This window comes from Poeciliopsis prolifica, unplaced genomic scaffold (assembly GCF_027474105.1).
Source record: "Poeciliopsis prolifica strain line A6 unplaced genomic scaffold, Auburn_PproV2 SCAFFOLD137, whole genome shotgun sequence".
NCBI lineage: Eukaryota > Metazoa > Chordata > Actinopteri > Cyprinodontiformes > Poeciliidae > Poeciliopsis > Poeciliopsis prolifica.
Window position 1 is genome coordinate 261797 of NW_026562512.1, and position 16894 is coordinate 278690.

At 45.0% G+C, this 16894-nt stretch overlaps 1 protein-coding gene and 1 pseudogene across 1 annotated transcript; one reads left to right on the top strand and one right to left on the bottom strand.

Moving 5' to 3' along the window:
* Window positions 1-2837: 2837 nt before the first annotated feature.
* Window positions 2838-10095, bottom strand: LOC129355547 (histone-lysine N-methyltransferase KMT5B-like). Its single transcript, XM_055025150.1, is given in 13 exon segments — window positions 2838-3456; window positions 3459-3555; window positions 3558-3985; window positions 3988-4746; window positions 5470-5669; window positions 5826-5962; window positions 6034-6053; window positions 6124-6290; window positions 6538-6647; window positions 6727-6892; window positions 7347-7494; window positions 7570-7816; window positions 9867-10095. Coding segments are annotated over 12 exon segments (2478 nt in total). The 5' UTR covers window positions 7736-7816; window positions 9867-10095; the 3' UTR covers window positions 2838-3376.
* A 3086-nt stretch (window positions 10096-13181) lies between these two features.
* On the top strand, window positions 13182-16017 carry LOC129355532 (DNA polymerase epsilon subunit 3-like; annotated as a pseudogene).
* The last annotated feature ends 877 nt before the right edge of the window (window positions 16018-16894 follow it).

Consider the following 16894-nt stretch of genomic DNA (forward strand, 5'->3'; position numbering starts at 1 on the left):
TTTCTGGGGAACCGAACCGAACCGGATTACTAATCTGTTAAATTCACAATAACCTCGAACCATCATCAGATTATTCAACTGAGATGAACAAACATGGAGTCTGAAAAAGTTCTGCTGACGTCACATCAGTCCAGATCCACGGTTCTGCTGGGCTGACGGTGGTGGTTCGGTTCTGTTGGACCGCTACGGATGAGGTCAGCTCGGTCTGCAGAACACAAAGCCTCTCCTCAGAACCGCCAGTCGTCCTGCGGCTGACGTCACCGTGACCCCGTGACCTCACTGACGACAGCTGACCCGGCCAGTCCGGGGTTGTGTTCAAGCCCCAGAACCCACCGGACGGGTCGGAACCCCACCGGTTCTGCTGAGCGGATCTGGACAGGAATCATTACTGCTTCCTCCTGGATCTTTAAGGAAGAGTAATCTGGTCCAAGTGGATCAGAACCAAAATAGAAAACAAGACAAACAATAAAACATGAGAACGAAATGAAAGTAGAAGTAAAATCTATAATAACCTCATAAAACATGTTGAGTTTTCCTGCCTGGACGGACGCTGCTGCCCCCTGCTGGCCAACACGAATATTACAAGATGAGCCGGGCCGGGTCGGGCCCGGTTCTGCTGCCGGTTCGGACTTTCGTCTGTTCCTTCTGTTTCCTCCTATGCAGGACCGAGGTGGTGAAGACTTTGACTAGGCCACTCCAGAACCTTCCTGTTGTTTTTCTGAGTCAGTCGGAAGAGACCTGATTCGATCATCGGTCCTCTGCAGAACCAGCAGCTTAAAGCCCAGAGCACCATGCTGCCACCACCATGTTTCACTGTTGATATGCTACTAATATTTTACGTTATTTTGAGACATTTTATTATTTTAGTTTGTCTATTTCAAGATATTTTGTTTAAAAATATGTAGAAAGATTTTTTATATTTTTAAGTTTAAACTGATATTAAGTTTTTTTATATATATATTCAGCTTTTCTTTTTGATATTCAGTTTCATTTTATTTAATGCAACTTTTTGAACCCTAACCCATTTATTAATACACATTTAGTTTTAAAAATGTCTATTTAGTCATTCCATTTCCTAACCCCTTGTCCCTAATGTCTCCAGCAAACGTTCTGGGCGAGAGGCGGGTCACCTGCACAGGTCGCCCGTCTGCTGCATTCGTCATTCTTAAAGCTTTGGGTTAGTTTATTTGCAGCTGATGAACGGGACGCGAACCTTCCAGAAACTTCAATTATGTCTAATCAGTGCATTAAAGTTGTTGGTAATAAAGAGCAGTGAGTACATGTGGTGATTGACGGCGCTAAGCCCCTCCCCCTGACTCTGAAAAGTATTCACACCAATTTGTTTAAATTGTGAACTAGGAAAGCCAGATATAAACATAGAACCAACCCACCAGAACCAACGACAGACCAGTGGGCCGGCTGCAGTGAATACTTTACCCAGGCGCAGCATTTGGGTTCGACCCGACCAGAAACTTTGCTCAGAAACAAGTCACAAAGAAACTTTATATAGTTTTCAAGTATTCAAAACTGTTAAATAAGTACAAGATGTGTTCACATGATTTACATATTGGACAATATCTGCCTGCTTTAGTTCTGCTAGCGCTCGGCAACGCTCCGCCCTCCGCCTCAGGCCGCGGGAAGCTGGCGGCCGCACCTGGAAGAGATTACAGTGAGAGAGGAGGGAGACTGCTGATTGGCCGAGGGGGGCGGGACAAGATGCTGATTGGCTGCTGGTGATGTGAACGGTAACACAGAAATGGGTCGACGTTCCCAGCTGATCCCGCTCAGACAGACGGAGGAGGAAGGGGGCGACAACCAATCAGGGATCTCTGAGCTCACCACAGAGGAGGAAGAGGAGGACGAGGTCTTCCTCACAGAAGCTGAAGACAACTTCCTGTAAACAAACAAACACTTCCTGCCACCGTCCTCCTGCAACTCTGGACAGGAAGTCTGAGTAGCACCACAGAAGAAGAGAGACAGGCTGTAGTGTCAGCGACTCCGAGAATCATGGGAAACTGGGAGAGGAGCGGGAAAACTCAGCTGGGGGGAAGAGGTCAGAGGTCAGAGGTCCTTCTGTACATCAGCTTCAGGTTGGAGCGTCAGCCCAGCCGGATTCTGCTGCCAAGTTCTGGTTCCGGTTCTGCTCGGAGGAAGAGGAGGCCTGTGCTTTAATTCTGAAAGGTTGCAGAGTTGAACAGCTTTCCTGCTGGGAATACCATCAGATTCCAGGGCTGGAACCGGGCCTGGAATCTGATTCCCAATCTGGGATTAAAAATCTGGAATACCGTCTGGAAATCAGAACCACAAGCAGAACCGGGTCGGGTTTATTGTTGATTCAAACCAGGAATCCATTTACCGTTCCAGAGTTTTCCAAACTCAATTCCAGGATTTGTTTTTCCAGTTTTAGAATCACTTTAAAAATCCAGAAACTTCTCTGGAAACAACAGATTTGTGATGAAGTCGATCCTGAGGGAACCGGATCCCTTCCGGAAAAAACATTTCAACTTGGAAGTAAAAAAAGAAGCAGAAAGGAGGAAAGATTTGGGAATGAGAGTTTGGAAAAGCCTGAGCTGCTTTCTGGTCCGAACCAGATGTCAGGATATCGGGTCTGAACTTCAACAGTTTTAAAAATGAAAACTGAAACCCAGATCCCTGATCTGTTTGGAAAATGATCAAGAGTAATGGGAATGTCTGGAAAAATGAAGATGGATACGCCGTCTCCAGTTTTATCTGGAAAATAGTATTTTTCCAGGCTGAAGCCGTTCATATCCGTTCTGCTCTCTTAAAGGGACAGCGCAGCTTCTTGGGAGCTGACTCCATATTGTTTTTTATAGCTTATTGTGACGTTTTCCTGAAGATCCGGACAGTTTTTAATGACGGTATTCCAGAAATCAGGAAGAATCAGCAGCTCTGTTTGGACTCAGCCCGACCTAAAGCTGTGATTCATTCAGGATCATGATTGGCTGTGGTGCTCTGGCTGCTGATTGGTCGACACCCAGAACTGGCAGCAGAACCGGAAGCGGACCTGGTGGCGGAGCGGCTCTAATGCCTCTGGATAAACGGCTCTGAGCGCGGACACAGAGTAAAAACCTGCCTGGAGACAGAAGCCATGATCTGTACACTTTCTACATGTCCATGATGAAACAACAAGTGCATTCTCTTAAAGGAACAGTACAACTCAAAACAAAGCCCATTTCCACTGGAGACCCGGCCGGATCCTGGGCCGGATCCTGGGCCGGATCCGATCCGACTGGAAGTTCAGCGGAGAGCAGAGCTTTGCCGCAAGTCAACAGCACCCGGGTCCGCTCCATGATGATTTGAGTTCCATATCACTTCCTGTCCATCATCAGCGGCGGCGGCGGTATTTACAGAAGCTTCAGGCGTTGAGCCGCAGAGACTGATCCTCCCTCCTCCTGGAGGAGATATCGATGTCGATGGAGTCTTTCCCCACGATCACCGCAGACGCTTCGCCGGAGGAAGTGGAATGAAGTCGTCCTCGAAGTCGTTGTGGAAGTAGTCGTCGTCTTCCTCCTCTTCCTCCTCCTCGTCGTCGTCCGTCCAGAGGACGGGTCGGCCAGGACCTTCTGGGTGCGGTGGCCGCCGCCGGCCACGTCCCCGTTGGCCTGCAGCCGCCTGGCGTCGTCCTCCTTCCTCAGCTGGATCTTCAGCTTGGTGGCGTTGCCGTGGACAACGGGCGCGAAGCCGTTGTTGAGCTTGGCGATGTAGGAGCCGGCCTTGTCCTTGTCGTGCTCCTTGCTGAACTTGATGCTGATCTTGCTAGAGGAGGGGCTGAGCGTGGACGAGGCCACGGCGTCGGCGCCGTCGGCCGTCTTGCTGCTGCTGCTGTCCCTCCGCCGGCGGAGCGTCAGCTTGGGAATGCCGCCGCTGTTCTCCAGGATTAGCTGCGCGTCGTAGCGCGTAATGCGCCGCTTTTTGGCCTTGTCCTGTGAGCGGCAGCTGCTCTTGCTCTTATCGCGGCGGACGATTTGCCGCCGTTGGCCACGCCGTTGTAGTCCCGGTGTCTGTCGGCGAAGCTCAGAAGCACGTTCCCGCCATCACGCCCCGCAGCAAACGGCTCGCAGTCGGAGCCTTCGCATTTGATGGTCCGCTCAGTCCGGAAGCGGGAAGGCCGCTTCCGGCCCGAACACGAGCTCCTTCGGCCGTAGCCGCCGCCTAGCCCCTGCGTCACGCCGCCACCATGCTGCAGGTACTCGTCCATGTCTGCCGGCTCCGTTTTGATGACCACGCCGCCCGGTACCGGGCTGAGCCCGTCCATGGCGCCGGGCTCCAGCTTGGCTCCCGGCACAGGCTCCGGGGCCTTCAGGGTCCGCGTGGACCTGCGAGTCCTGTAGGCAGAGCCGCGGCCGCCATCGGGGAGGTCACCGTTCTCCTTGGCGGCGTGTCGGGTCAGGCAGCCCCTCGGGCCAAGCGGTGCCGCCTCCGGACCGTCCTTCTCCTTCTTCACGGTGACGACGCTCTTACACGGCAGCACCTTGGAGTCCCTGAGGCCCAGCGGGGCGGCGTCTGCGCGGGGCGCCGCCGCCCGCCTGCGGCTGCGCAGACGCACTTTGCTGGGAGGCTTGGACTGGGAGCGAAGTCTCTTTGGTTCCCTGCTGCTGTTTCCTGGAGCCGGTTTGGAACATGAGGTAGAGACGGCTCGGGACACAGACTGTCTGCTCGGGGTCCGGGTCCGGTACTTCAGGCCCGGCGATGAAGATGATGAAGATGAAGTTCTGGTTCTGGCAGCTGCAGGGAAACAGAGACACAGGAAGTAAAAGCTATAAAAAAAGATGATTTTTTATTTAGCTCTTACATAAGATATGTTACTATGCATTAGATATACATTTAAAATATATATTAAAAATAACATTAAACAATCAGTCAACTTTATTCACACCACTACTGTTACAGTGACGTATTTATGTAGTTTTATTACATTAAAAAATTAAGTTAAATATTAAAAATAAAGTTAAGAAAGACATTATATTTTCTTTGAAAATTTTAAAATATGGTAAATTGCAAAAAAATATCAAGTATAAAAATAATTTGATATCGCAAAACGTATTACAAAAAAATATCTTTAAAATGTTCAATTCTTAGGAAATTCATTAAAAAAAATCTAACTTATATTAAAATATCTTTTCAGTGTCAGAAGTAAAATAAATAAAAATAAAAATATAACAATGCAGGCATACAATTAACTGGCAAATTACAGATACAAAATAAAATGAAGTACAAAAAAATTATATTATATTAATATAATATTGTATATTTTATAAAAATACAATGAAAACTGGGAAGCAGAGTACAAGTCTAAAAAATGTATTTAAATTATAAATCCAAAATTCAACAATGAAGAAAAATATGAAACATAATAAATCAATAAAAACTAAGAACTGATGTAACTCCTCCCGTCTGCAGATTCCAATCAATATTCTGATATTATTGATGCCTGGAGCTCGATCTTACATTGATGTGTTTTTGGCATTTCCTGAGAGTCGACGTCGGTGTGGGATCCCACAGAGTGGCTGTCCGAGCTCCTGTTTCCTTCTCCGAGCTTCTTCAGCCGGTTGAGCCGCTTGTCCGTCTCCCGCAGCCCGTACTTGCTGTTGATGACCGGAACCTCCACCGGAAGCCCAGCTTTGGATTTGAAAGCACCGGTTCCCCGTCTGAACAGAACCCGGAACAGAACACAATCAGTTCTGTGACTGAAAATCATGAAGTTTAGGATTTAACCGGAATGCGATTCTGTTCTGTCTGCAGCCAGAACCTCAGAGGAGTTTTGAATCCAGCCCGTGTTTTAAGGTCCAGACGGTGCTGCTCACCTTTCACACGTATAACATTCACAAAACTCATTGCTTTCCCCAAAGAAGCCGTCTCCATAGTAACAGGAGATCTCCTCCCCGGGCTCGATGTCCCTCAGGACCTTGACGCAGGCCGTGTCTCGGCCCGTCGACACAAACTGCAAACACAGAACCCATCAGGACCGCTTCCAACGGCCCGGCAGCCAATCAGGAGCGGCCAGCAGCCTACCTTACAGTTCGGCCGGCAGTCTGAGGAAGAGGAGCAGAAGTTAGAGGAAGCAGCAGCAGCCAGGAGTTCTGGGGAGGAGGCGGGGCTTACCGTGGTTGATGAAGGCGGCCGGGCCGAGCCACAGCTGGGCGCAGTTCTTCCTGGTGGAGTACATGACGCTGAAGTCGTTCTCTCCGTGGCGCAGCAGCATGTTCTCCTCGCTCTCTGACAGCTCGGCGATGCAGCCCACCAGGAACTCGATCTTATCGTTCCTCTTCCTACGAGACAGCAATAGAGGAGAGGCTCATCAACCCGGCCTCCAAGAACAATTCTTCCTTACAGCGCTGCAACGATTTACTAATCAAGGCTGCAATGACCCATCCATACAGCAACAGAGCGATTCATCAAAGCAGCAGCATCATGGAATTGGCTGCAGTTTGACGAACCAAAGGAACCTTCAGCAGAACCGGTGGATCCTGTTCAGATCCAGTCCGCCGCGAAGAAGTAGCAACAGGATGACCTCACCATTCCTTGGTAGCCACTATTTTGGCTCCGTTCTGCTCCGATGAATAGCGATTACAGGGCAGAATCTCGAAGCCGCTGTCTGCTGTGAATATCCGCAGGTAGACGAACACCTGGAGGGAGCAGAGAGTTAGAGCCGGGAGGAAGAGGCGATGCGTCGAGCTAGAGGCGGAGCGCTGCGGCGGCGTTTACGTGCTGCTTGAAGAGCTTCTCCTGAGCCTTGGACTTGTGCAGGAACAGGTTCCGGCACCAGTCTCCCGTCGTCAGCGCCTTGTAGGCCTTCTCCATGTTGTCGTGTTTCTTAAAGCGCTCGATGATTTCCTTCAGCTCCTCCTGCCGTCCTTTGATTGGCCGGAATCTGGTGGGAGGAGTTTCAAAAGAGAGACGTGATGTCACCAGAGGAGACCTGATGCTAACCAGAGCGTATAGTTTCATCTAAAATATTATAGTAATAAAAATGATAAATACATTAAAAATTAAAGCCAATAAAAATATAACAAAATATTAAAAAATGTAGTACAACAGACTATAAAAAAATGTCAAATTACATAAAAACATTAACAAAATATTACATTAAAATTTTTTATATAAAAATAGGAATATTAGAAAACAAAAATTACAACAACAAAAAAAGATTTTGATAAAAAACATTTTTTAGAAATATACAGATATTAAAACACATTAAAGAATGTTAAATATCAGAAGTAAAAGAATTTAAAATTACAACAAATCTAAAAAAATATATTTAACTAATAATTACAAATAAAAAATTGTATTGTAAATGTTAAAGATGACAAAATAGGTAAACGGACCTGGTGTTCATCTTGTGTGTCTGGAAGCCCAGGTAGGGGTCCAGGATGAGGCTGGTGGTCAGGTCGTCGTTCTCACACAGCTCCTTGGCGGTCATCCCTGACGACGGCACGTAGCGACGCTCCGCCTCCAGGCTGGCGCCATTACATCCTGCAGGAACCACAGAGCTGCGTTAGCCTCGGGATCGTACAGCCGGCGGCGCGCCCGGATGCACGCTAAACTCACTGCGGCTGCATCTGCGGCTGCGCGGGTGGCTCCTGCTGTGGCGCAGCGACGTCCGCTGCGGTTGCTGGGAGCGAGTCTGGCTCACCGGTTGATCGCTGCTGGTCAACTTGTTCCCGTGGCGTCTGCCATTTAATACCATGTTCTTGGATTCGCCCAGCCACTTCATGCCCACAAGCCCCCTGCTCCAGTTTCATTTAGTCACTCAGATGAAGGTGCTCGAGTGGGGAAGACCGGCCTGGTTAGAAACCTGCAAACAGAGCAGAAAACTGGTGAAAAACCAACAATCTGATTGGATGAGCCAGGAACAAAAATTCCCAGGGAGAAAAACATATCAACTTTCTGAAACATTATTTACTCTTCACTAAATTATAAATAGAAAAAGATTTTTTTTTCCATTTCTTGTAATGTAACATTTTCAAATTTGTAAAAAAGTTATATTAGCAGACAAATGTATCAAGTCAAATATTCCAGACTTCATGTTGGTTTGAAATGGCGCAACTGCGCCTCCTAGCGATTACTCCAAATACTGCAGCCAGCCAGCACACTGAGTTCTCTGAAGTTGTCCTTTTAAATGAACCCTGAGGGACTCCACCTGGCGGTCTGCTGGGGTTTCTGGCCCCAAGCCGTCAGCAGCAGCAGCAGCAGCAGCAGAACAGGTCAGACTGGTGAATGACTTACTGCTACGGTCCAAACTTCACCCTGGACGAGGAATACGGACCAATCGTACATGATAGAATAGAATTCAACTTTATTGTCATTGCACTGTCACATGTACAAAGCAACGAAATGTAGTTTGCATCTATTCAGAAGTGCTATACAGGATATAAATATTTATAAACAGTTGTACAAAGATATAAACAGAGAATATTGACGTGCTATAAATGTTTTGTACAATCACACTGGCAGACAGTGTGATGGATCAAGATACTGACATGGGACCGGGTCCCGAATCGTTTCATCAGAACCAGCAGGAAGTTCAGCAGCAGAAACTTGGCTGGATCAGAGTAACATGACCCAGCCTGGTCACCGGTTCTCCACACATTTCAGTTAACAACAAACAAAACAGCAGAATCAGAACAATAACTACACAAACAAAACAGCAGCTAATAGACTGCTCTCATTTTATTTATTTTTATAACTCTTTCACCGTTATGGAATGCTTCAGAAATATTCTCAGACATGATTTGTCAGATTTCTGATTCTACACATGCTCAGCTTTGGGAAAATTTGTTCTAACATTTCATCCATTGGGTTATTTGAACATTCAAACAAACCTGGAATTATGATTTTGTGTTCAATGACAATGAAAACTATTTTAGCGTATATTGATGCCAGGTGAAAATGTTGACATTTTCAATGGTCACAATGTTATAATTTGAAGTGGTCTCGCAGCGCCCCCAGTGGTAACCTCAAGCACTGCAGCAGCTGTCAGGTGAACGGTCCTTTTTACTGTAATTTACCATTTGAATTCCGACTTTAAAGGTTTCAATGGCCGAATACTCAAAATTTTAGTATTTCAATTACTTATAAGGTAGAATTGTTGTTTAAACGGGCATCTAAGCATTGAGTGCTTCGTGTTATTAGCTGTCAAGGCTAACGTTAGCACCAAACAAACAGCATTCCGATCAGGATAATGAGGCTGTGGGAACCCGGAAGGCCACGCCGACGGCTGAGGCCGACTGTGTTGACATGCTGCGCTGGTTTCGAACCAGCAACCGTCAGAACCACAGCCAAAAACGTCACCCTGAGGAAGGCTAAGCAGGGCCGGCGTGACAGCTCAACACAGCCGCTGCAGTCCCATAAACAGCCCCATAATTCCCCGCTGAGCATCCCGGCTGCTCACCAAACCCACCCCGGTCCAGTCTTGGGACACCGGTTTAAAGAACCGTGGTCACCGCACTCTGCTAGCTACAACCTCAGCAGGATGCTAAGCGAGCTTAACCGAAGAAGATCTCGGTTAAGCTTTCTTGTTTATTTTCAAACAATAAATGGATACATATTTGATTCAAAACTGGAAGCTGGGCTCTTCTGGGTGTTCGGAACCGAACAAAAACGGAGCTACGTCCCGGCGGAGCTCGACTGTTTCCGGACACCGACACTCACAGCTTTAGCTCCGGCTGCTCCGTTAGCGTTAGCTCTGCTGGCTAATTTTCTCCCTGACAGGACGGTTAACGGCAGCCCGCAGCCGAGAGGATCGAGCCTCCAGCGGTCGCAAGAGGCTGCGAGAGTCCCGGAACGATTATCCCTCACGAGAGCTTTCCACGCGTTTAAATGCCCACGACACGAACAATACTCACAATATTACGGATTGAGAAACAAAACAGCGGTCCTGATCCAGATCCGTTACGAGACACAGGAAGAAATATCACAGCAAACGCATTATTGTTGTTTTTCTCTGGAAATTAACATTAAAATTCAAGATGGCGGCCTGGCACAGGCGAGAGGGAGCCGCATCACAGCCATCCGACAGAAAATAGATCCCCGAAATACGCCAGCAGTTCCGTCGGATCCACGCCGAAACGAGACACTGCGCGTGAATAGGCCCAAGTAAAACACGGGGAGTGGACACCGTGGAACAATTTTTCTTTTATCTGTCATATTGAAGGAAAGTTAAATATGTTTCATTATGTTTTTATATCCTGTCGGATGCACACACAAAAGTAGTGCTGCATAAACAAACATCTTTACGCACCAGAGTTCAGAGATGGTGAATGTTCGGTTCTGACAGGAGAACCGCAGCCGAACCCGACCAGAACAAACGAAGTTCGGCCCAAAATCATTTATAGAGTTTCACATCTGCTTCACGCTCACTTCCGCTGATAAGGGGGCGCTGCGGACCCAGGAGCATTTCCTCCAGCAAGCAGCTGGTCTGCTAATATTATTTGATTCTAAAAAGTCATTTTTTGATTTCGGTCATTTTCGTGCAATCTCATTAGTTACCCGTACTTCAGTGTTTTTTGCAACTTAATTTATTTCATATTGCCTCTACTTTATCTTATTTTGTTGAACTATTTCTATTTGATTGAAACTGCGTGTATATATATAAATTTGTATATTATTTTAAATTGTTCAGATTTTTTAAATTTCAATTACTTTACTATTGTGTGCTTCTTTTACTTTATCAATTTAAACATAATTATTCATAGCGTATTTTAAATGTAGTTGTTGTGATGTTACACCGCTCTTGTCCAGTGGATTGGAAATACACTGACACTCAGAACAAACTGAAAATGTTGTTTATAATTTGTATTTATTTCCATTTAGTTTAAAGTTTAATGATGCCAAACTTCATAATAGTCTTAGGAGAGTGTAGTAACTGCAATTTTAAATGTGGGCAGAGTTGAGAAGAAAAAAAGAATCGTAATAGAATGATTTACAATGAAGTTAAGTGAGAGCCAGACTGAGGTTATACAGGAAAACTGGGCAGAATTTGATTTGAAAGCCCCATCCCAGTTATTTAGTAAAATTATCATAACTTTTAAAGTTTTATTTTGTGAAGAGATTGGATTTTGCAGGAGGTTGAAGTGAGCAGCTGATCAGACCGATCCGCTTTGGATCTAAGCTAGCTTCAGCAACATTGTGCATAACCAGAAACATGAGAGGAATCACACTCTGTGAACAAGAAGAAATCTTCAGCAGAACTAGAACGTCTGTCTGCTGGGATCAGGAGAAGCAGTGAGTTTCTTCAATGAAAAGAAAAACAGACAAAATTCAGCAGCAACATTGTTTTCAACGAAAGGTAGCTCTTTAAAATCCTCCTCTGTTCAGGTTGCGTATCATTGCCTGGGAGTATTAGGTTATTTTAACAAGCCAAGGTTATTTTGTTATAAAAGAACCTGAAAAATTTCTGAAAGTCATTTATGGCAGGAGTGTCCAAGTGTGGCCCGAGGGCCTTTTGTGTCCCTGTGAAGTATTTTGGGCCCAAATGAAGCAAGTCTGGCCTGCAGTTTAGGTGGTAGTTGCAGGCGGAAACTTTTTCGGCCTATTTTTCAGATAAACAACATTAGGCACGGAAATATAGATTCCGATTTTTGTTTTTGTATTTATCTAGAAACCTAAACACTGACCTACTTTTTATCAGTAGCTAATATTACTTAATATGTAAGAAAACAACCCAAAAAATGAAGAAATTGTGGGCTTTCTTTATGTTTTGTGTCTACTATGGTTTTACATGTCTGCGTTCTCCAAAAATCCAAATGTAACATTTAAATTGCTCAGTTTATTATCAAGCAGCTAAAATAAAAAATTAGGCAACAAAAGTTTGTTTTAAAAATGTTATTAATATTTCAACAACTTTGGCCCTCATGACAAAAAGTTTGGACAGCTCTGAGTTATGCCCTTTTTCTCCTATCCCTAACAAAGCTAGAAACATAAAGTTTTAATATTCTACTTGTTGTGTGTTTAGTGAAGCATCTGAAAGTTGCTGCAGTGATATTTTCTGACATGTTCCAGGTGCAGATCAGAGGAACACAGAGGAGTCCAGGAACCTTGACGTTTATCCTGGAGCGCTGCCCAGAATTGGCCCCAGGAACCTGAACTGTGTGGGCGCTAAGACTCCACAGCGGGATTTCAGTGATTTCACCGTGTTTTCAGGCATGTGGGCTGCATGATGTGTGAAGAAGCAGCTGCCATGGAAACCACCTAAATACCTTCTCCCCTGACAGTCCTTTGACCTTCTCCTGTCTGATGAAGATGATGCTGGAAGCTGAGCTCCAAAAATGATTGAACATCATGTTTAATATGAATTCAGTCTGGGCTCAAGGAAAGCATAAAAAAAGTATAAGTACCACAGTTAAGAATCTTCACTCTATTTTTTAGCTTTAATCAGATTTACTGTAGTTTAATTAAATGTTGGTATATTTATTTAATATTAATATTATTTTAGTTATTTGATCGATGCTTTAATTTCTTTATCTTAACTTAATGCATTTAATTTTGTTTTAGTACATTATGACATTTTATTTTCTGTATTTTGATGATGGCTTCTTGTGTCTTAGTATTTGTTATTTAATATAATTTGGTGCAAAAGATCTTACTTTATGATTAGAATTAGCTGAATTAACAGGAAATATTAGAACTTTTTAGTCTAACAAATCTGTATTATTTTTGTAACTTTTCAATCTTATAATATTTTTAAATATATGGGCAATACAATTTCATTTATTTTCATGAAATTGTATTTTGAAATATTTGTCAGTAGGTTGATAAATATATTCAAGATTGTTATTACGTACATATTTTACTTTTGTATGTCATATTCATAGAAATGAATTGAAATTAATTTTATTACTGCAGTTTAACTTAAACATACTCTAAGTTATTGTTGTCAAAGGAATTTCATTTCATTCAATGTTGTTTTAATGCATTTTGTTTTCTAATTAGATAAAGTTTTCAGCAAGATCACTGAATAAAATTTCACTTCAGAGTATTTAATTTTATTTAAGTAGAAATTCATTTAGTTTTATCTTACTGCCTGTTATATTTCACTAAAAAAAATGAGTATGTAAATTGTTTTACTAAAACATTTTTTCACCGACTTCAATCATTTTTCTATTTTATTTTGAGTTTTTTTGCACCTGCGGAAATACGTCACGCTTACGTCAGCGGTCGGAGTTGAATCGTTGACGCAGGCGGGCTCGTGGTGGCAAGAGGATTCGCGGGAAACGTGTAAAATCAAACGTGCGGAGCTTGAAGGCGCGCGGTGGGTCTTTCCGTGAACCGCACGCGCTTCCCGGGCAGAGAGCGGCGGTTGCGCGCGCGCGCGCGCGCGCTAGTACGTAGCAGCCTCGCGGCGGCGAAGGGACAAGAACGGAGCGGGAGAAATGGCGGAGCGGCCAGAGGACCTGAACCTTCCCAACGCGGTGATCACCCGCATCATCAAGGAGGCGGTGAGCGGCCGCCGAGCACCGGGGTGAGGAGGGGAGGTTTCCCGCAGGCCAGGCCGGCCTTCGTGACGGGAGAGCGGGTTTATTTCCAGAGCGGTCCGGTCTGGTCAGTTTTGGTTCGGGATGTTTCCTAACATGACCAGAACCAAAGCTCTTCTCTGCCAGGGAGCTGAGAAGCTCCGCTGCTTGATTTCATCTCATGAAAATAAAAAACGACAAAACTTCCGTATAACCCAACAGGTTTTACTTCGGGTCAGAGGTCACAGATCCTTAAAATTCAAATTCTGAGATAATTGCTCCTCCAGTAGAAAGTGATGAATTTGAGTAAAAGGGAAAAGGCATATTTGTGTCAAAGGCAAATTAAATGCTGTCATAACTCATCATTCAGTCATCTTCAGAGTCGATGTGATGCAAGTATCTCCAGTAGCAGTCAGCCTCGCTGTGACTGTTTTAGGCTTCTGACTGAAGACTGCTGCCGTCATAAGTCTGATGCTAACATCAATATCCTTCTGAGATGCTAACTCGCTACTCCCAGTTGAAAAACACCTTGTTGCCATGGTTACACATAACTACAGTCTGAAAGGTAAAAAAAAAGCTAAAAAAGGAGTTAAAGTAAATTCACAGCAAACAGAAACAATTCAACAAACAAAAAACACTCAACCAGCAGAGCAGTTTCAACAGGCTGCCACCAGGAGGCGCTGTTCTGGAGCGCTTGATTCAAGTGATTTGGGTTTAATTTGAGCCCAGTTCTGACAGCAGCCAGAGTTCTGAACCGACCAGCGTCTATCAACAGCTGCTGACTGATACCAGACCCGGTAACGTGTAAACAGAACCAGTAACGTGTAAACAGAACCAGTAACGTGTAAACAGACCCGGTAACGTGTAAACAGAACCAGTAACGTGTAAACAGACCCGGTAACGTGTAAACAGAACCAGTAACGTGTAAACAGACCCGGTAACGTGTAAACAGAACCAGTAACGTGTAAACAGACCCGGTAACGTGTAAACAGAACCAGTAACGTGTAAACAGACCCGGTAACGTGTAAACAGAACCAGTAACGTGTAAACAGAATCACTAGACAACTGGACCAGTTGTAACCAGAGCTAGCAGCGAGTCTCTCCACGGTGAATTTGTTTTATTGCTTTTGAACCAAACCAGTTCAGGTTTTTGTGGTTTTGGACCAAAGACCAAAATGCCTGCCGTAAACTCATTTCCCAATCTGGTGACGAAGTTTTTTTCTGTTTCATTTGAATAATTAATTGATGGTAACTGGACGGGGACCAGTTAAAGCTCAGTGAGGATTTTCACGCTGACACATCAACGTGCGAATGTTTTTCCTGCTGATGGGAGTGAAAAGAGCAGTTGCGAGCCAGCTTGTGTTTCCTGACCAGACGTGTGTTTAGAGATAACTCCTCCGCACCGTTTGTTCCTCGCAGCTCCCATGGGGTGAACGTGTCCAAGGAGGCCCGGCGCGCCATCTCCCAGGCGGCCAGCGTCTTCGTGCTGTATGCGACCTCCTGGTGGGTTTTTAACACGCTGCAGGGACCGGCGCGACTCTCGTCAAGCTCAACGTTTCTCTCCTGGTTTCAGCGCCAATAACTTTGCCATGAAGGCCAAGAGGAAGACGCTGAACGCAGGAGATGTGCTGGCAGCCATGGAGGAGATGGAGTTTGAGCGATTCCTGGAGCCGCTGCGGGACGCTCTGGAAGGTAAGGACACGTCCGGCTGCGTCCCGACGCTCCCTCTCTGCTCTGAATCAGACGCTGCCGATTCACCAAACACAGAAACACAAATACTACAGAAAAACAATTCAAACACAGGAAACAAGCAAAATGGAGAACACTGAAAACTTGACAAACAAAACAAAGTCCTCCAGGCCACTAGGGGGAGTCTGGGTCAGTAATATTACCTTTGTAAGCATGCTGCTGCTCTATCATATTGCAAAATATATGAAGTAACTCATCTTTTCTGTGTTCCTCCAACTCTGATCTCTTGCTGTTCAGCGCCCCCTACTGGAGTGGAGAACTTTTTCAGTTTGCAGCGCTTTGCCTTTTGTTCTTCCTGCAGTTGCTGCGTTTGTTTTGCATCACCCATGCTTATGCTGCACTTCTTCATCAGTCTGCAACGGACATAGTTCCTTCCCCTCTACTGTCCTTCCTTCACCGTCTCCGTCCTTTCCTAGTCTTTTCTTCTTTGTCCTTCAGCTGTTCTCTTCCCTACGTGTCCCTCTGTCCTTCCTGTCCTGAGGTTTAGACATGAAGAGATGATGGACCTACCAAGACTACTGTAGTGGCAGCATCATGCTGTGGGAATGAGGTCTGACCCGTCTGGTTTGTTCTCAGTGTACAAGAAAGACCAGCGGGGGAGGAAGGAGGTGAGCGAACAGAAACGCAGAGACAAGGAGAGGAAGGCCGACTCCGAGAACGACAAGAGCAGAGAGGAAGAGGAGGAAGAGGAGCAGCAGCGCATGAGGAGGAGCCTGAGGAGGAAGCTGAGAAGAGGAGGAGGACAACTGACCGTCCAACAGACTCGCTCGGTTCTGATCCGGTTCAGGCATTTTAACAGGAAAGCTTCAGCTGAACAACTCCAGACCGGAATTATCCGGACCGGAGTAGTTTGCCACTTTCTCCACATCTGTCAGGAATAAAGGAGCCGGACCGCCGCGCTGGAGCGGTTCTGATGTTCTCCATGTGGGTCAGAATCGTAGTTTTCATCAGTTTGTATTTTTGTAAACTTGTTTATGGCTGAAATATTTCAATAAATGTTTTGTATAAAACTGAAATCAGGATGTTTTATTCCATTACAGCCTTAAAATGCAACCATAGAACCAGTTCTCCATAGAATAGTCAGGATTTTATTTTGAAAATATCTAAGCTTTTACCTTCAAGTACTCATTTCAGATGTAAAATGAAAAATTTTGCTTTTTGTAGAGAATATGTTTGAAGTGTAGTTTAAAACTTAAGTGAATAAAATTAGGCTTTTATTTTGGAGTACATTTAGGTATTCATTTAACTTTGATTCCAGTTTCTGTGAAGTAAATTTAAAAACAAAAACGGCATAATTCACCTCCTTGTGATTTAATGTCATTTCCTTCATTTGTTTTGACAGCATCAGTCCTCCATATAAAGATTAAATACATTTACATTCTTCACTGCAAAAAAGCAGCTTCAGTCCAGCCAAGTTACCAGCTGGTTCTTCACAGAACACTGAGTAGCAAACTGGAAAGTTCAGTGGAAGGGGAAACTACTGTAGAAACAGGGACGATGGAACCCTTGAATGTTGAACACCAGAAGCGCCAAAAGTGATTTACATACCTGACTGACACCTCAGTTTTTCCCTCCACTCAACTACAGTCACTCTGAATTTCCTGCTTTAGTAAAAATCGTTCAGTTTTTTTTTCTTCTTTTTTTGAACAAAGACTTATTTTCTTCATAAGTTC